Source organism: Vigna unguiculata, chromosome 9 (assembly GCF_004118075.2).
Source record: "Vigna unguiculata cultivar IT97K-499-35 chromosome 9, ASM411807v1, whole genome shotgun sequence".
Lineage (NCBI taxonomy): Eukaryota > Viridiplantae > Streptophyta > Magnoliopsida > Fabales > Fabaceae > Vigna > Vigna unguiculata.
In genome coordinates, this window is record NC_040287.1 from 41290164 (window position 1) to 41311224 (window position 21061).

General features: G+C 29.1%; 2 protein-coding genes across 5 annotated transcripts; both read right to left on the reverse strand.

The window, feature by feature from the left end:
• Positions 1-514: 514 nt before the first annotated feature.
• Positions 515-4819, reverse strand: LOC114164864. Of its 2 annotated transcripts, none has more exons than XM_028049637.1 (6): positions 4403-4819; positions 2164-2290; positions 1727-1866; positions 1543-1605; positions 1391-1459; positions 515-861 (listed from the first exon to the last, which is right to left on the reverse strand). In XM_028049637.1, the coding sequence occupies exons 1-6, from the start codon at positions 4601-4603 to the stop codon at positions 829-831; spliced, it is 633 nt and encodes a 210-aa protein (XP_027905438.1). In that variant the 5' UTR covers positions 4604-4819; the 3' UTR covers positions 515-828. The 2 variants fall into 2 exon arrangements, with proteins under 2 accessions (XP_027905438.1, XP_027905437.1); XM_028049636.1 differs by having other exon boundaries at positions 515-900; positions 4403-4818.
• Positions 4820-11724: 6905 nt separating this feature from the next.
• Positions 11725-15320, reverse strand: LOC114164433. 3 transcript variants are annotated; one of them, XM_028049103.1, is made up of 6 exons: positions 14868-15320; positions 13619-13745; positions 13010-13152; positions 12829-12888; positions 12654-12722; positions 11725-12134 (listed from the first exon to the last, which is right to left on the reverse strand). In XM_028049103.1, the coding sequence occupies exons 1-6, from the start codon at positions 15066-15068 to the stop codon at positions 12063-12065; spliced, it is 672 nt and encodes a 223-aa protein (XP_027904904.1). In that variant the 5' UTR covers positions 15069-15320; the 3' UTR covers positions 11725-12062. The 3 variants fall into 3 exon arrangements, with proteins under 3 accessions (XP_027904904.1, XP_027904905.1, XP_027904903.1); XM_028049104.1 differs by having other exon boundaries at positions 11725-12127; positions 12829-12891; XM_028049102.1 differs by having other exon boundaries at positions 12829-12891; positions 14868-15313.
• Positions 15321-21061: the final 5741 nt, after the last annotated feature.

Here is a 21061-nt window from a genome sequence, read left to right on the forward strand (position 1 = left end):
CATATAATATGAATATTGTTGTATGAGTATTGTGATTAAAAAATACTCACAATCAATATTATTTACATCATCTATTTGAATAACATTTAAATTGTTAATTTTGAAAATATTTCTGTTAAGAGTGAAGGTGTAAAGTGTTCTTTAATTATTCAAATTGATGATTCAACTCAATTATAGTAGGGTAGCCACACAGTAAATGTCAAACTTAAAATGGAATCTAGATGGAAGTCTACTCAGTCTAAATCACCAGTAACCCTAAGAAAATGAGTCTAAAATAAGAGAAGAGAGAGAAGTGAGAAAAAGGAGAGAGGGAACGGAGAAAGAAAACATTGGCATCTGTGATGTTTAATTTTGCGTCGGCGTTACATGAACTTGTGTATTTGACGTGCAAATTGAAGCCAATAATAAGGGAGCATTTTTGATTTGAAGTGAAAAACAATCTGTGTGCAGTATCTTTAAGATGGTGGCAGCAATCCACAGGTGGAGGGAGTGATGTAAAACGAATGAAAGAAAGTTGAGAGAAAGTGAAAGAATATATACATTAAGGTGTCTGAAAAGCACTTCCCAGGTCAGCAATACATTGAATGAAGTTGAAAAGAAAGCCGTGGAGACTTCCCTACGTTCCAGTTGCAATGTCATACATATCTACACAACTGGGTGGCTACAAAAGAGTAAGAACCTCTATATAATCTCAAACTACTAACCTACTACTATATCAGAATATTCAAAATTACCGATAAATATGTTACATAATACCAAGGGAAGTGGATATTACATACATTATCTTTGTTAGCATACACAGTTTAACTTATCAAACATCATTCCATCTCATTTGCATACAGTCTTCAGCCTCTTTGCAGCCTGGACAAATCCCACAATCACCTGCAACTCGTCAATTTGCTTCACAAAAAACAAACACAACTTCAGACTACCACCTAAATTTCTCCTTCTTCATCAATCTTACCAAAACACTTCACATACATTTAAACCCAATTCTTCTTTCCTTTCGTACAATTAATGTCAAGCTTGCCCCGGTCACATTCATAACTACCTGGGAACTACATTTGCGTGAAATATGAAAAGCTATGTTTTTTTTTCATGTGCCCTTCACGTGGGATGTGTTCCTTTACTGATATAATAATACTTATTTACAAAGCTATAACATGTTCTGTTTACATTACTCAAAATACTGCACCATCAAAGAATAGAGTATAATAATTAACTGCTTATTCATAACAAGAATACTCCTTTCTTACAAATTTTGATTCTCAAAGATTAGAAAGTATGTTTTTTTTTATCATGTGATAACAGAGCTCTCGGAAAAATTGCAATCAGACATGAAATTCAACAATTAAAATCTTAATTTATGCAGCATATAATATTTAGATACCTGCGACATGAAATGCCTCTGAACAATGTCCACTAGCTGCTCTTTTGATGGGTTTGGGACGGCGTCCACCTACAGATCCATCTCAAGAAGTAAGTAAAAAGGAGAGACTTCTCTGCAACAAAGTAACAACGCGGATAGTTCAAAGTATTTACAAGATTAAAATGTCGCCAATATCTCCACAATGCAGCCATTTCAAGTTTGCTCAAGTCCACCTTCTACAGAAAAGATTCAATATAATAATGTTAATAGAGAATACTAACTAATAACTAAATCATTGACTATGTCAGTGGATAAAAAAGAAATTAAGAAAAGAAAAGAAAAATGATGTTTATATACCGTGGACCCATGAGGCATAGAAACGGACCCCTTCGAGTGTGAATCGCCAGAGAAGGACCTACTCATGGTCTTGTGAGATGATCCCAATGTTCTATGCATTCTGTGTCTCGATTTGTGGGACTTTTGTGTGTCGTCGGATGCTGAGAATTCAAAAAAATATCACAACCGAAAAAGGAAAATTATAAAGTGGTGGGGTCATGGGAGAGTAAAGCAGAACACTAGAACTTCAGAGATAACAAAAGCAAAACCAGAAGACAATGGATCCAATGTTACCAACCTTTTTCCACTTTGGAAACCCACGAATATGGAAGCCAAAACAACAATCAATTAATAAAAATACCACAGCATTCCAAAATGGGTCTACTTTCAGTGTCGGATGCACACATAATATTCACAATATCAGCAGGCAAAACAATTACAAACTGTAAAGTACTCACCCATATCAGATCCATTCCACTGCATATTTTCAAATTCAAGGTCATCATCTTCCTCATTACCCGTGGGTGCTTCAATGACGCTAAGAGCATTCCTCTGTAGTTTCACTTCAATACCATTTGTAAGAACCTGCGTTTGTGCCAATTAAGAACAATGTAAAATATTCATCTCACAGAAAATGACACCTAAGGATCAAAATTCTATCTGGAACCTACAGGAACTGTAAAATATCTGCAACAGGGGGAATTTACTAAAAAATTCAGGGACAATCAGTGCGAGTGTGGGTGTTATAGGACTCATCTCACTCTATACTCACATCAATTTAATATAATTACTTACTTAAAAATTATCACACACATATATATTTCAAGAGTTTAATGATCAGGCACAAACTTACCAGTATAAATTTTTTTAAACTGTCATATAATCACAAGTCTCCCCTCATAAGACTTTTAAAAGTCAACAAACTTAACATAGATGGTACTCTGATTGAGATAACTGTAAAACTATTTATTCTTTTATTTAAATACAGTTGTTTTTATGTGTGATTAAGATAAGTTTAATTTGATTCAATTCAATTTTTTTTTCATTTATTAAGTTTTTGTGAATAATACATTTTTCACAGTGCAAATAAATATTCATAATTCAACGAAGCAAATCATTATATCTATGCAAACAATCATGATCTCAAAGATAATATTTTTAGACATTGAATATTAAAATTAAAGCTATACTTTTAAATTTGTACGCATATAAAAAAAAATATATCATATATATTGTATGAAAACTTCCCTCATATAAACAAAAAAATATGAATAATTTAAATTCTTAAAAATGAATTAAAAAAATCTAAAATATACTGTTTACAACAAGATAAATTTGATACCAGGAAGAGGATAAGGTATGATAAAAAAAATATTATCACTATTAAAATCAGAACTTAAATTTAATCAGATCTAGGGAATATCAACATAAATATCTTTTATATGCTTAAGATGTATTATATCCAATATGCTTACTTTTAATCCTATAATGAAGACAAGTTTAAATCATTTTTCTACATTAATTAAGATCAACTTTTTTCTTCTCCAGTAATGTTAAAGACACATCTATATACCTATTAAAGAGGAAAAAAATGAACATTTATTGTTAACTTTTGGAAAGTGATAGAACACGGTGTCAAAGTCTACAAAAACAGTTGTTGTAGAAGTTTATTGTTAGATTTATGTTTGGATAGTTCAAAGTTATGCTTACAAAGTTCTGCAGTTATTCTATCCGATGTTTGGATGATTTAGGACCATGTTTGAATGAATTAAGAATTATAAATTTAGTCATAGTAACTTTTATAGTTGAAGTTTCTTGTTTCTTTCAATTCATTTATTGCATGGATATTAGGTTGGGATATTTCAATATAGGAAAATGGACATTAAAGCTTTTAGCCATTAAGATGGAGGATTTAAAATCTCCCATATAGCAGTTTGATTCCAATGTAAATTGATCATGTAATATAATCAGTCATTTCATAGACACCCATAAAACTATCAGAAAGGCTAAATTGGAAGAAGAAACAATGGTACGATTGAAAGCTTCAAGAAATAGTTCTGATTCTAATGGGAGTTTAGATTCAACTGTCTTATTAATAGCATAACCTTACTCCAAGCACAATTCAGATTCAACTATCTTATTAATAGCATAAACTTAATCCAAACACAATTCAGAACTAAGATGTGGAATTAGCAACAAAAAACCCAGAGCAAGGATCATATAATTTACTTCCGTCAATAAAACGAGCAAACAGAAGACCCAATTAACTACTGATCCTCAAAGAGCTCTTCATAAAACAGCAGATCCAGCAAAGAAGAAAGACATGCAATGGATACCCACAATTAGTAATTGTGAATTATATCTCAAATCATGCACAGTCAAATAAAACCTAATCAAGTTGTAACACGAAGAACTCGGCATTAGAAATTTTGGATTAAAATAATTGAGTGTAATTCAGATAACAATCACTCAGTAGTAAAATTCAAGAAACAGGGACTCCAGTGTAATTAAATTAGAGCAGAATTAGCCGCGTGAAGTAATAAAACAGAAGCTACCAAAATTGACCGACAGGGGTCATCCGTTAGACGAAAGACACGGTTTCACAACAATGCAAACAAACGACATTAGCAACTGAAATTAGAACAAAGAAATTAAAAAATCCGCAGTGTCGTGTTTTGATGAGAATGAGAAAATTACCAGCCAATGCCATCCTCCAAGACCAACGGCTTTCTTAACAACACCTTGGAGACCAACGAGCACCGATTTGGTACGGTTATTTCCGGTTACCACCACTTTGGTATGACGTGGCAGCACCGATAACTCTTCTTCACTGCTGTCTCCGCAGCTCTGCAAATGGGAGAACCCACCATTGACTGAGCTTTCCATTGCCTCTAGCATTTCCAATTCGACGGTGAAAAGGGCAAAGTAGGAAATCAAATATCAAAATTGCATTCGTACGGAAGATCGTGCATTGCTGGGTTCGAATGTGGGAGTTTGAGGAGCAGAAGAGATAGGGTAGTGGAGAAATTGGGGGAATTTTGCAGAGAGAAAAACACAGATGGAGAGAGAGAGAGAGAGAGAGAGAGAGAAAGAAAGAGAGAGAAAAAGGAGCGAGAGTGACTGGTTTTGTTTATTGGTGTGTTGGGATGAATCCCGACGAGAGGAAACGGACCAATGAAATTGCGCCACGTCATGGAGAGAGGTTGGACTCTTCAATCATGCGCTTGGAGAGAGGGAGGTTACGGCATGAACATGATGTGGGTTTGGTTTTCAGGACTCACTCTGTTTCCTTCTCATTTCAATTTCTTCTGGGAATACCTAATTGCTAATTACTACTTTTTTTATTTATCAAATCAAATAAAAATAACTATCTAATTACTCACAGGTTTCTAAACTTAAATAGTTAATTTTGCAGTGTGGTGCTTAAGTCCAATGGCAACTATGGGTGAAAAAGGAGCAGTAATTGCAGAGGCCTTCCCTTAAATTATTGAATTTATTAAGAATCTATGATGTGGAACAATCTCCTGCTACCAGAATCAGGTTAACGATTTATGTTTCATAAACCCCACTCCCAACTTATACATTTTAAGTTGCTTAATTAAAACAAATATTGCAATTTAACATTAATTATTTCTTGGAATACTGTTTTAATAAGTTTACCTGTTCTTTTAGGTTGGGTGTCAATATGAGTTTTGTTCTAGTCTGAGGTTGTCGTTAATAAATTTATTGAAATCACTTTTATAGAAAAAAAATTATATATAATACAGTATTCAGTTTGACTTAGAGATGGCAAATAAACCCGTGCCCGTGGGTATCACCCGAACCCGTCTCCGTTTTGACGGGGAATCCCCGCTTTGACTGGGTATGAGTATGGGTATGGGTAATACCCGAAATTTTTAACTGAGAATGGGGATGGGGATATATATATACCCGCCCAAATACCCGTCCCCCTTAAATTACTAAACTATTTATAATTTATTAAATAATCTAAAAAATATATATAAATAAATAATATATTTACACATAAAATATAATATAATATAATATAATATAATATAGTATATATACATATAAATAAAATATACTTATATATATATATATATATATTTACACATATACATGTAATATAATATAATATAATATAATATACATATAATATATATACATAATAATATAATATAATATATATAATATATACGTATAAAACAAATTAATCATTTAACTAGTGAGATCTTTTATAAACAAATTTATAACATTACAAATTTATAAAAATTTAAAAGAAATATATATATATATATATATATATATAAGCATAAATTATCTACGCATATACATATAATATATATACATAATAATATAATATATATTATTATATTTATATTATTATATAATATAATATAATATATACTTAAAATAAATATATATCTATAAAATATATATATATATATATATATATATATATATATATATATATAAACATAAGATATCCACACATATAATATATATACATAGTAATAATAATATAATATATAATATAATATAATATATATAAATAATTATATATATATATATATATATATATATATATATATATAAACATAAGATATCCACACATATAATATATATATACATAGTAATATAATATATATATATATATATATATATATATAACATATTTCTCATTCTCTTTATTTTTTGTTATACACTTTGTTTACTCTCTCAGTTGTCTGGTTTGTTTTTCAAGATTTAATTTTGAAGGTAATTTTTCTTCTTCTTATTACATAATTTTTACTCTCTGTACATGGTTATGTTCAAATAGGTGTTCCTCAATTTCATTCTATGAAATAATTTTTAGGTTACACATTTGATTATCTTTATTTATTTATTTATTTTCATGAAAATGTTTGACTCTTATTTTGTAGCTCTTCTTTTTGTTACTTTGGTTATACACTTTTTTACTCTCTTTTAATTGTTTGGCTTGTTCTTTAAGGTTTAAGCAAATCTTCAAGGTACTTTTCCTTTTATCATAATCTTAATTATACATTTTTTTTTCCGTTATGTTATTTTCAAATGGATATTCTCAAATTTGGGTCACATATTTAATTATCTTTACTCCTTTATGATAATGAATCTGATGAAGAATGTACATTATATTCTAGTAATTAAAATTTTCAATTTCAATTATTATATCATATCTAATCTTTCATTTTTTTTTCTATGTGTAGGTGGATCGAATGCAAATGAAACCACTGATCATTTGTAAAATTAATAAATATTTTGGTTATTATAAAATTTTAGTAATGTGTAATTTTTTAGCTTTTATATAATTATTTGAATTTTATTTAGTTGTTATTTGATACTTTAATTTGAGATTTATACTATTATAATATTTTTCTTAATATTTGACATCATGAAAATCAAAAAGAGTATGTTATTTTAATATTGAATATTTTGATAGTATCATGATTCCGTTGGTGTGATTTTTAAATTTTTTTTATAAAAAATATTTAATTGATATATGGAACAATAAAAAAATGGGTATGGGTATGAGTATAAGAAAATACCCGTTATCCGGTGGGGATGAGGATGAGTCAAAAGTTGTATATCCGTTGGGTTTGGGGATGAGGATGGGGATGAATTTTTATTATGGGGATGGGGATGGGATCATGATACCCGTACCCGTCCCGCCCCGTTGCCATCCCTAGCTTGACTAAACAAAAAGATTAATTTTGTGACATTTTGAATGTTCCTACCAAATTTTACTGAAATGTCTTCAAAATGGAACATAATAGTCGAGTTATTCTAAATCTGGTTCGGATACTGAATCCTTTCACGATTTGGATATTTTGGAAAGTTGGAAGAGAAAATCCTAAACAATATTTAGACGATTATATATATATATATATATAGTAAAACAATATCCAAATCCCGGATAAAAATGAACCAATAAAGAAATTAATTTCATAATCCAATAATGTACACAATTACTCACTTATATAGATCGAAATAAAAAATAATGTAATTGTGAATTGATTACTTCAAATTAAATTAAATACATCTCAAACATTCTTATAATGTTTTTCTTTATTTAAATGTAAAATAAATATATCTATAATATTTTAGTTTATTTAAATTCAAATTGATTGCATGTTAAATCATCTTTATAAGTTTTTCTGGTTTATTTAACAACAAATTAAAGTATTTGAAGAGCATTTAATAATGAAAGTGAGTGAAATAAATTAGGAAATAAAGCATATTTTAATAAATAAAAAGCTGTGTTAGTCAAAAAAAAATTTACTTAGGCAAAGAAAGATGACACTAAAGGTACCTATTATTTTTATTTGTCCGGCGAGAATAAAGAGATATGCTGAAATCATGTGTTAGAGATGCATTGATTATGCAAAATGTATATTTCGTGGGTTAGTAAGGAAAAAGTATTTAACATAAGTGGCGTATTTATTAAAAAAGAAAAAAAAAAGTAAAAGTAGGTGGTGTAATAATTTGTTTGAAAACTTTGTTGTCGTAAATTGACTATTGTGGTGATGGGAGAGGACCCTACCATAACAGAAGGGAAGCAGAGCAATAAATGAGCATGCACATTATATTATACACATTCACTATTACAAATTTTCTACACTCTAATTTTCTTATCACATTTTTTACACACTTAAATTTATATTACATGTCATTTCACATATTTTTTATAATGTTGTTATTATATAACTAACACTCATCTTCTTAAAGGAATTTTGTCTTTTTATGTTGTTTTGAGACTTTGAGGTGATATAACTTTTATTTTTCAATTATATATTATTCTTTATTCTCATTTTTAACTTCTATTGAAACCGAATTAGAAAAAAATAAAGAAATATTGTAAATAGCTAATTTGCAATTACATTTAAAAAAAGTTAAATGCTGTTTTGTTTAAATAATACTAAAGGACTATGATATAAAAATAGAGGACTAATATATGAGGGGAGACTCATATCCACCTAAAAGAGAAAAAAAAATCGACTTTAGCACTTATGGATATTATGAGGCTGATGGTTGCTCAATATTGTCTTTGATTGAATTAAAATGATAATAAATAATATTAATAAATGTATTATATTTATTTTAATATGTATTTAAACAGATTTCAAAAATAAACTTGGATTAAAACTAAATGTTTTTATATTTTCATATTTTTCATGTGAAAGAAAGAACGATCTATGGATGATTTTTGAGATAAAATTTAAATCAAAAATTATCCGAATAATGTTTTAACGCCGTACGCGTACCCTAGTAATTGTAGTATCGTTTTTATTTTTCACACAGCTAAAAAACAAGGTTTAATTATAGTTGTGATTTTTAGTTTGTTTATACAATTTTAGTGCTTAAATTTATAATTATCTGTGATGTTGGCTTTCGACTTTCTAGACACAATTTTAATATCTTCACTTTTTTAGGTTTTTAATTTTAAATTATATTGATAAAGCGTCGAATTATATTTCACATAATTACTCATTTCAATCTTATGGAAAAATTGTGAGTATAATATTTTTTTTTCAGTCAATGTGTCATATTTAAGGGAATAAGATGATCAAATAATTAAACTGGAAATTGAACAAAATTACGGACGATTAAGAATCTCAAAGTTAAAATTCCTTGAGAAAACAAGTTACCAAATTATGGATAGTTAAAAATTGAAATCATTGTTGTAAAAGAATTGGATGCCGAGATTATGAATCTTGTAAAATATAAAGAAAAATCATAATCAAACTAAACAACAATTTAAAAGTTGTTGAAAGAATTTTACTAACACAATCTTACTCGTGATACATCATTATTAACTTTTACATCTCAACTTCAAAATCTATTATTGTATACAAATTTACTGAAAAAACAAAATAAGATAAAATAATACCAAACACGAGATCACACAATTTCATTATCTATCAACACATTATTTATATTGAGACAAAAGAGTAATTAACTTTGCTACAAAATGCAAATAATAATTATTTTTATTGAAAATTTATGATAATAGTTAGTTAAACTTTGTTAAAATACTAAATCCACAATAATTATTGACAAATAAAAATAATAATTGGTATATACGTATTTATATAGAAAAATAATCTTTAATAAGATAATGTAAAATGAAAATTAGATTTCTTTTTATTTAAAGTTAAAAACTCATGTTCAATATATATGTAGTAAAGTAAGACCTTCATTCTCCTTCATTTTAAATAAGCATTCCTCTCCCTTATATTTTTTTGTAAATAGTATTTATATATTTTTTTTTTCAATTTTAAGAAATTGACACCATCTCTTTTATTATATATAAACTATTCAACTTTTTTGTTTATATATTTTTTAATTTTTAATTTTCAACTCTTATATAAGAAATAATGTGGTATCTTGATTTAAAACAAGGACGAAGAATATGATTTATTGAAAAGAAGTGTTCATTTAGACACTAAATATAAAAGGGTCTTATTTTATTTAAAATGATAAAAAAAACAATTTAGAAATTAGAGGAGATATTAGGAGGGAAAGAGTGTGCGTAATTTGGTTGATTTGGATAGAAGGTTGAAAGAAAGTGCATGTGTTTGTGGGGTCCATTTTGATTCAAAAATCCTTTGATTTTGACTGGGTGAAGTGAGTGTGATTAAGCACACATGGATATTTTTTTAAAGAGGGAAAGGGATGTAACACGCTGCTTCCTCTCGCACTCAAACGCCACCGTTTTCACCCAAAATTCACAATTACCACACCTATTTCCTTCTATTGGATCATTGTAACGGCTCTATTATCAGAGAGCGTTTTGAATGTTGGAATTTGAAACTGTTTGGAACAGTGTGGTTTTTTTGGCAGTGGTCACAGTGCTGTCAAATTGATATTAGGTTGAAACATAATTGCAAATTTGAAGGAGCTATGTTTGTAGTTCGTACGTTTTAGGTGTTGGATAAGGATTACATGCTTAGGATGATAATAGGATTTCCCATACCCTCTTCACTCTTTCTCCTTTATAGAAACTAAGTACACCTTTCTAGGGTTTCTACCTATATCAGTAAAAAAGAAATTACTCATAAATTAATGATTTACACAACATCTCATATTCAAACTTTTATTGTTGACTGTTGTGTAAAAAAGTATTTGGCGGATTCATGTGAAACAAGATGGCAAAGCATATTTATATGTTCTTTTATTTTGAAGAAAATACACTTTTAAATAGTGATAATTTCTTATGAATCATCGTCAGATGATATGTTTTGATATTGAGAATTTAAATCATACAAGTAGTGAATAATTAAAACAAATATCATAGTATTAATGAAAATACTGATTAAAACTATTATTAAAGATGATAATACCTAGAATCAAATAAATAATATATCAGTTTGAAATTTCATCTGTTACCACTTTTTGTATGCTAAGCACTTGAATTATTTTGTCTCAGTCGGGTTTAAAAGCAGTAGATATTTTCTTAAAACAAAAATTATCACTATTTTCCAACAACTTCTAAATAAACTGACTGAAAAAAAAACAATTTGTTCCTCACGAAGTAAAAATGAACACAATCAAAGAGTTTTCAATTGAAGAACAACTGCAAAAAATAGAACTATAAATATTTCCTTTGGTTTAGACTTTAAAAAACAAGTTATACTAGTTATTTTATAAATTCTTTTGTCAATTATAATTCATTTACAGTGTAAACAAACCAGTGTAGTAGTATATTCATGCCATGCAGTGTTGCAAGAGAGAAAGAAAAATAAGAATAAAGATGTAAAAACAAAATATAAGAACCAAGTTCAGACAAAATAGTAAATTATATTCAATATTCCGAACTCTTAACTCTTTTTTCAGATAAATTATATTAACTACAAGTAATTAAGAAGTATAAATTTCAGTAAACAATGTATTTTTCCCTTGTTAAAAAGCCCACTAATGTTTAAAGCTAGTTAACCACAATTTCAGCCACCTTAATATACTACTCCACTGGACATGATAGACGGCACAAGAACACAACTATGAGGAGAAATAAAAGTTGAAAGAAACTAATAAGATATGTACACATTAAGGTCTCTGAAAACCCACTTCCCAGGTCAGCAATACATTGAATCAAGTTGAAAAGAAAGCCGTGGAGACTTCCCTATGATCCAGTTGCAAATGTCATTTATATCTACACAACTGGGGGTGGCTACAAAAGAGTAAGAACCTCTATAACCTCAAATTACTAACCTACTCTACTATATCAGAAAGTTACAAATGACCGATAACATAATACGATGGGAAGTGGATATTACATACATTATCTTTGTTAGCATAAACACTTGAACTTTTCAAATATCATTTCTCGCTTCATTTCATCTCATTTGCACACCGTCTTCAGCCTCTTTGCAGCTTGTACAAATCCCATAATCACTTGCAACTCGTCTATTTGCTTCATACAACACAAAATCAATTTCAGACTATAGTGATCAAGTTCTTCGTCAAACCTACATAAACACTTGAGCATATATATATATATATATATATATATATATATACACACACACACACACACACCATGTATGTTTAAGGCATTGTTTTGTTCTTGGGGTAGAGCTTGGAAACATACTTGCACCATAGTCATTACAGTATGATGAAATAAGATCAAGAAAATAAAATAACAAATTCAATTACATGACTCAAACACTATAACTAAGAAATAAGGTACTATATTTTTTTAAAATAAATAATAATTATCCATTATATATTAGCAATATTAGACATGGCATGATATTTAAAGATAAGAAATAACTGTGTTTTCAAAATTCAATAATAGAGATTAGCCTGCTATGGAAGTTATTAGAATCGTATATACAGTTCATCACTATGAGAACTACATAAACGAATTATAGAATATTTGAACGATTACTATCAAAGACAAACGAATATGCAATCAGTAATTTTGAGATACCTGCGACATGAAATGCCTTTGAACAATGTCTACTAGCTGCTCTTTTGATGGATTTGGGACCGCATCCACCTACAGATCCATTTCAAGAAGTAAGTACAACGGAGACATATACACACAGTGCCAAAATTATCTTTTATGGGAGACAGTAACCAAACAGTTTGTTCCAAGAATTTACAAGATTAAAATGTCGCCAATATCTCCACAATGCAGCCATTTCAAGTTTGCTCAAGTCCACCTTCTATCAAAAATATAATATTTTAGAAAACTCGTTAACAAATTAAATATAAAGAATAAACCATGTACGATAGTAAGTGGGAGGGGAACAAATTAAGAAAGACAATAAAGTTAATATATACCGCGGACCCATGAGGCATAGAAACGGACCCCTTTGAGTGTGAATCGCCAGAGAAGGACCTACTCATGGTCTTGTGATGAGATGATCCCAATGTTCTATGCATTCTGTGCCTCGGTTTGTGGGACTTCTGTGTGTCGTCGGATGCTGATAAATCAAATAAAGCATAATTTTTAGAAAATAAAAAATGGAAAAGTGGTGGGGTCTACCAGAATTAAAGTAAGACACCAGAACTTTAGAGATAGTAAAAGCAAAAGGAGAAGACATAACGGATCCAATGTTACCAACCTCTACCACTTTGGAAACGCGCGGATATGAATGCCAAAACAACAATAAATTAGCAAAAAATATCACAGCATCTCACCATTCAACATGGAAGGTTCAGTGCTTCATCAAAACACCGAACATGGATCATTGCCAATTGATAAAAAACAGGAGAGGGCAGTTTGTAAATCTCGCCACTCAATACACATTTTCCATTTTTTTATATGTGAATATTATTAAGGGCTAAGATATTTTAACTCGTTTTCTCAAGATTGAAGAGGATGCTACCAAACAATACCAGTAGCAGACAGCAAAGAAGATAATTATAAACTGTAAAGTGTAGACTCACCCATATCAGATCCATTCCACTGCATATTTTCAAATTCCAGGTCATCATCTTCCTCGTTACCCGTGGGTGCTTCAATCACACTGAGAGCATTTCTTTGTAACTTCACTTCAATACCATTTGTAAGAACCTGCATTTGTTTATAAACAATTCAGAACAACTTAAAATAATTATCTAACAACAAGTGCTAACCCGGTTTCGAATAATAAAATCAAGTTCATGTTTAAATATGCTAGAAGAAGGACCCCAGACTAGCTTGATTTCAATGGAAATTGTTCACATAGTCATTCAGTTATGTGTATACGAACAAAGGAATTAAAAGGGGATATCGGGGAAAAAAGAAACAGTTGCGAAGCATTGTAAGATTAAACCTTAGAGACAATACCACGGATTCTGCTGGAGGTAAAACAATAATTCTCTTGCCGGAATGAAAAGGACAAATGGCGTCTATGTGATTCAATCACTACGAATAGCATAGTTTTAATACAAACATAAGCCCAGAACAGTTATTATATACCTTATCTCCCGGAGGAAGAAGAAGAAGAAGAAGAAGAACATGCAACAAAATTAACAAACCCAAATAGAAAAATCGCAGTCAGTTTTGAGTAGAAAACTAAAAAAAGGTTTTCATAAATAGGAAACAATGACAAAATGCCATAAAGCATTCATTCTTAGCTCTGACATCAAATTATCAATATCAATCAGTACCACAAACCATAGCAAAATTTCATTTACTTTCGTCAACAAATAAAAGCAATTACAAGACCCAACCAGTAGCTGATCCTTGTAAGGCAGCCCATAAAACACCAGATCCGGTGACGATGAAAGGCATGCATCGAATACCCACAAGTAATGATTCAGAATTGCGACTCAAAACACATGCAAAGACAAAAACTATCCAAACCGCAACAAAAAGAACCCGGCATTTGAAGTTCTAAACTAAAAGAGTTAGGTCAATGATTGAGAAAACAATTGAAGCAATAGGGTTCAGAATGGATTAACTTAAAACCTGTCGGATTAGTTTTCGAAAAATAATAAGACACCACCAAAGGAAAGGGCTTGAAAGCAATTAAATTTTAGCAGAATCAGAGGAGTGACGAAATAAAAACCCAGAAAATACCAAAATTGACCGGGATAAGACATTGGTTTGAAGAAGAACCACGCAGTCTCACAACAATGCAAACAATCGACATTAGTAACCAAAATTAGAAGAAAGAAATTAAAAATCCGCAGATGGGAAAGAGAAAACTACCAGCCAATGCCATCCTCCTAGACCAACGGCTTTCTTAACAACACCTTGGAGACCAACGAGCACCGATTTGGTACGGTTATTTCCGGTTACCACCACTTTGGTGTGACGTGGCAGCACCGATAACTCCTCTTCGCTGCTGTCTCCGCAGCTCTGCAAATGAGAGAACCCACCATTGACTGAGCTTTCCATTGCCTCAAGCATTTCTAATTCAGCGGTAAAAAGGGCAAAGTCGGAAATCAAATATCAAAATTGCATTCGTACGGAAGATCGTGCATTGCTGGGTGTGAATGTGGGAGTTTGAGGAGCAGAAGAGATAGGGTAGTGGAGAAATTGGGGAAATTCTGCATAGAGAAAAAACACAAGTTGAGAGAGAAAGAGAAAGAGAAAGAAAGAGAGAGAGAAACGAGTGAGAGTGACTGGTATTGTTAATTGGGTGTGTTGGTATGAATCCCGACGAGACGAAATGGCCGAATCAAATACCGCCACGTCAGCAATGGAGGGTGGGCTCTTTAATCATGAGCTTGGACATAGCCGAGGTTACGGCATGAACATCATGGTGGGTTTGGTTTTCAGGAGTTACTCCTCTTCACATTTCTCCCACACACTTACCCCCTTCTATCAATTATTAACCAAATAAATAACCATTCAATTTCCTTTATTTTTGAAATAAATTAAAAACAGTGAATTTCATCCAATTCCAGAATTTATTGATTTTCGTATTTGTTCCTATTTCCATCACTTTACTCAACTACTGAGAATATATTTTTACTGAACAAGAAATTGGTGTTGTAAATTTGAAAATGGTGCCGTTGGAAAGGTGAATTCAGTGGTGGAAGTGGCATTGTAATTAGCAGTGAAGGATATTTGGTTACTACGTATATAATGTTTTGTCTGTTATTAACATGGAGTACTATGATGATATTTCTGGTCAACTTTCAATTGCAGAAAATATGGATTTGTGAGCATGTGCGAACCTACTCATGTACACATCTACTGTTATAAAAGGAATGTAGTAACAAAAGAAAAATGAATAGAGTTCAAATGTTCAAGGGTTCTTTCCTAATTAAAACAACAATCAATAAAAGAAGGATAAGATGGGGTATGGACAATTTTGTAAAAGGATGATGTTAATTTTCTTCATATTATTTCCTTTCTTCTTCTAAATAATTTGCTCGAGTTCTACACTAATTAATCGTATTTTATTTGAGAAAATGTTATTGGAAATGTGAAAAAAAAAATATAACATTAATAAATAATAAGGAAAAAGACAGAGGAGGAGGGAGTAGGAAGGAAGAAGGAAAGTACGTAATAGTAATAGAAAGAGAACGTAATCGGGACACGCGAAATTCATCGTGTGGGCCCCACTTTCACAGAACTCTGTACCTGCCGTCGGTGTTGTCCTATCCAATCCACCACGGGAAATTCCAACTCACTGCGCTCTCTCTCTCTCTCTTCACAGCACCACAGAGCCACAGCAAACATCATAAAAATAATCAAACTATTAAATTAAATTATTATTAAATTTGATACCAGTTGTGTTGTGTTGTCTGGTTTCTCTGCTCTCTCTCCCGCCATTCTTCGCGCCACGAGGGAGCAACAGGAGCCGTTGGATTTGTCTGGATTTGGACAGAGATAATAAAGATAGAAAAGATGACAATAAAGTTGAAAATAAAGGAAGGAACTAAATCTTTTTGGGGACACCATTGGCATAAAGGATAATGCTAAGAATTGGGGAACAACGGTAAGTTTTTGTGAGGGTTACCTGGGTTTGAGTCACTGCAGGTGAACACGTAATGCATTTTTACCGGGTGTGAGCGAATCCCCTTTGAATTTAGATCTTGTGCGCTAAGTTGTTCAGTGCTAACGCTTCTACTGAAACCAAGAAAAATTCGAGTGGTGAGATGAACTCACCATTTATTACAGGAAAGAGAAAGATGAGATGTTAGTAACATCTTCATCTTTTTCTGGACTGAATCTCCTTCGGTATGGTTTTAATGTTTATTCGTTAAAATAAATTGTTGCAGTAAGCTTAGCGCGTAGATTGGAGGTTAGAGTTCTAACCTTCTTCATCGACAATACTGCTATGATAGCATTTTACACAGTATTTTCATTGGCAGTTGAGATTTAATTTGATTAATAAAAATATGAGATAAATTCTTTCATTTATATAACGATATCAATACTTACATTAACATGTATGCTCACATCTCTTCTTTTGTAATTAATAAAAAAATAATAATATTTAATTTTATTCAAACAACTAATTGTATACGACAACAACACAATTAATATACAGTGTGAACAAGACAGCACGAGTTGAGAGTTATGTAAAATAAAACTAAGACTAACAAACTTAAATGTCAAACAACTATACGAAACAACTATAACTAAACTATAGATATTATTTATAATAAATTACAAATTAACATTTTTATCCTTATCTAAGATTCTCAACCATGGAGAAAGTCTAACACATTTACCATTTGTAAGTACAATCTTTATTTTTTCCTTAAACCAGATTAGTGTCATTGTTATTTTCATTTTGGATGATTTGTTGACTTCACTTAACTATTTAATTGTTAAATATAGTTTTTTCATTGTTAACAAAAATTAATTTGATCTATCCTTTTTGAAAATTTTATAATATTTTTTTTAGCAAACACTGACTTAGTTGTTTGCATATATGTAGAAAATTTAATTTTTTTCAAAATATAATTATGAATAGTTAATATTTATCTTTTAATTTGTTAGAATTAACAACTTTTTGAAGAACATAAAATAGTAAAAAATGTAAAAATAATTACAAATGGATACAATAAGTAGTATTGGGATTATAAACTGTATTTGCCGTGAATTTTGTTATAAAAAATTGTCTATATTGAACTAAGTTTATCTTTTACAAGATTAATTCATAAATCATACCATATTGAATTATCCTTTCAATATTTTTTTTTCATTAATCTCTTTTCGGTATATAAAACTAAATCATCTTGATCAGTTATTACATTGGAAACCATCATTGTGCTTTTTTAAAAGTGGTATGACAATGTAAGTTATGATTTGTTTGCTGCTATTGTTATAAATCCTTAATATGGAAATGTGAATGATATTACAATGTAAAAAATAACTAATTGTTATAATTAACTAGGTGAATAAATATTTGTTTTGGGTGTTTTTGTCATGGATAATCAGTTTGATTCAATGAAGTATCAACCAATTTCAAAGTTTGCATGTATCTTTATTATTTATTATTTATTTTAGGTTGGTATCAAAGTTATAAAATAAGTATCATCATATATTTCAAATTGTTTATAAGCCGATATGTTAACATGTACACCATAACCAAACAACCAAATTGTTTGAGATTTCCTAAAACAAAACCTAAAAAAATTATCACGTGAAAATGTATTTTTTTAAGAGAGTTCAAGGTGTTTTTTTGGAATGAAAAAATATAAATAAAAAAGTTTGATAACACACATTTATATAACGTGATGATAATATCTAATAAAATAAGAATTAATCATGAATAAAGGATAAATACAAAGGAAGAGGAAACATACACGATTAAATACACAAATAAGGAAGACAATGTTTTTCAAAATTCAAAACAAAGAGTTCTAAGTGGCACAACTTAAAGTATTTTTAGTATGATTGTTCAAAATGAATAAAAAAAAAAGTCAAATTTCTCATTGTTTGACAAAGAATGATAAATTATTATGTAAATTTCATACAAACAAAAAGAAGTCACGAAAAATTATGCCTGTTGAATTCAATATGTTGTAATGATATGAATGGAAATAACTGCATATCTTCTACTATTATAGAAAAATATAAGCATCATGTCAATGAAAAGTGAATAATATAATATTAAGGATTAATGTCACTATTTTTCTTATTGAAATTGTATAATATGTGCCTTGGTATTTAAATAACTTGTTGAACACAAGGCGATTGCAAGAAAATATCTTATAATTTTCATAAAAAGTAAGATATACAATATTTATCATTTATACACAAGATCGGTTACACATACAAAAATTTAGTATTAATTACATGTTTAGATCTCTTATCGAAAGTCTCAACATCAATATCCAAATATATTTATATTCTTTCTCTCCTCAACTTACTTTTGACATCAAATATATAAACACTATGAACACGAATCGGAGATAGCACAAACAAATAAATGAATGATGTAAGGACTATATAAATTGAAAATGTTTTTATTAAAATTGTTTTGTTGCTAAGCAATAGTAATCTTATTCTTAAAAATAAGGGATGACATGATGATAAAATATTATAAATCATACATGCAAATATTCGTGGACTGATAAAATATAAAAATGAATTTCTTCTACTTCAGTGAGGATTATACCTGTAAACGTGAATTCTATTCTATTTTGAATCATGAAAAGTTTTAAAACATTTTAAGATTTACCAAAAAAATGAAGTTGAAACATCTATCAAGTGTTTAACGGACAGGGGATAGATACTCTTGTTAGGTTTTTATAAAGGGGGTGTCATTAAAGAGATACAACACCATTCTCAACTAGAGATGGCAAATAAACCCGTGCCCGTGGGTATCACCCGAACCCGTCCCCGTTTTGACGGGGAATCCCCGCTTTGACTGGGTATGGGTATGGATATGGGTAATACCCGAAATTTTCAACTGGGGATGGGGATGGGGATGGGGATATATATATACCCGCCCAAATACCCGTCCCCGCTTAAATTATTAAACTATTTATAATTTATTAAATAATCTAAAAAATATATATAAATAAATAATATATTTACACATAAAATATAATATAATATAATATAATATAATATAATATAGTATATATACATATAAATAAAATATACTTATATATATATATATATATATATATATATATATATTTACACATATACATGTAATATAATATAATATAATATAATATAATATAATATACATATAATATATATACATAATAATATAATATAATATATATAATATATACGTATAAAACAAATTAATCATTTAACTAGTGAGATCTTTTATAAACAAATTTATAACATGACAAATTTATAAAAATTTAAAAGAAATATATATATATATATATATATATATATATATATATATATATAAGCATAAAATATCTACGCATATACATATAATATATATACATAATAATATAATATATATTATTATATTTATATTATTATATAATATAATATAATATATACTTAAAATAAATATATATCTATAAAATATATATATATATATATATATATATATATATATATATAAACATAAGATATCCACACATATAATATATATACATAGTAATAATAATATAATATATAATATAATATAATATATATAAATAATTATATATATATATAAACATAAGATATCCACACATATAATATATATATACATAGTAATATAATATATAATATAATATAATATAATATAATATAATATATATATATATATATAACATATTTCTCATTCTCTTTGTTTTTTGTTATACACTTTGTTTACTCTCTCAATTGTCTAGTTTGTTTTTCAAGATTTAATTTTGAAGGTAATTTTTCTTCTTCTTATTACATAATTTTTACTCTCTGTACATGGTTATGTTCAAATAGGTGTTCCTCAATTTCATTCTATGAAATAATTTTTAGGTTACACATTTGATTATCTTTATTTATTTATTTATTTTCATGAAAATGTTTGACTCTTATTTTGTAGTTCTTCTTTTTGTTACTTTGGTTATACACTTTTTTACTCTTTTTTAATTGTTTGGCTTGTTCTTTAAGGTTTAAGCAGATCTTCAAGGTACTTTTCCTTTTATCATAATCTTAATTATACATTTTTTTTTCCGTTATGTTATGTTCAAATGGATATTCTCAAATTTGGGTCACACATTTAATTATCTTTACTCCTTTATGATAATTTTATTTATTATTTATTTTTTGTTTCATGATAATGTTTAATTATTTACTATAGAGGCTTTGATGTGTACAAGAAGTTGGATATGGAACTCAAACCATCTAGGTAAGTTACTCAAATTTATTAATATTTTTTGTTAGTATTTTTTGTGAATTCTCATCTAATATTCTACATTTAGTGTTTGTAGGTGTTAAAAAATTAAAAGGAAAAGATGTTCTCATGAGTGAAAATGAATCTGATGAAGAAGGTACATTAT

Bases quoted from the DNA above. Each gene is read 5' to 3' on its own strand.
- LOC114164864 (XM_028049636.1), bottom strand. From the start codon at position 4,603: ATGCTAGAGGCAATGGAAAGCTCAGTCAATGGTGGGTTCTCCCATTTG. The intron at 2,291-4,402 runs GTAATTTTCTCA...GCACAAACGCAG, and splicing joins TTGGAGGATGGCATTGGCTG to GTTCTTACAAATGGTATTGA. The intron at 1,867-2,163 runs GTGAGTACTTTA...TTGAATTCTCAG, and splicing joins GTGGAATGGATCTGATATGG to CATCCGACGACACACAAAAG.
- LOC114164433 (XM_028049102.1), bottom strand. From the start codon at position 15,068: ATGCTTGAGGCAATGGAAAGCTCAGTCAATGGTGGGTTCTCTCATTTG. The intron at 12,892-13,009 runs GTATATATTAAC...TATTTTTGATAG, and splicing joins CTATGCCTCATGGGTCCGCG to AAGGTGGACTTGAGCAAACT. The intron at 12,723-12,828 runs GTAAATTCTTGG...ATGGATCTGTAG, and splicing joins ATTGGCGACATTTTAATCTT to GTGGATGCGGTCCCAAATCC.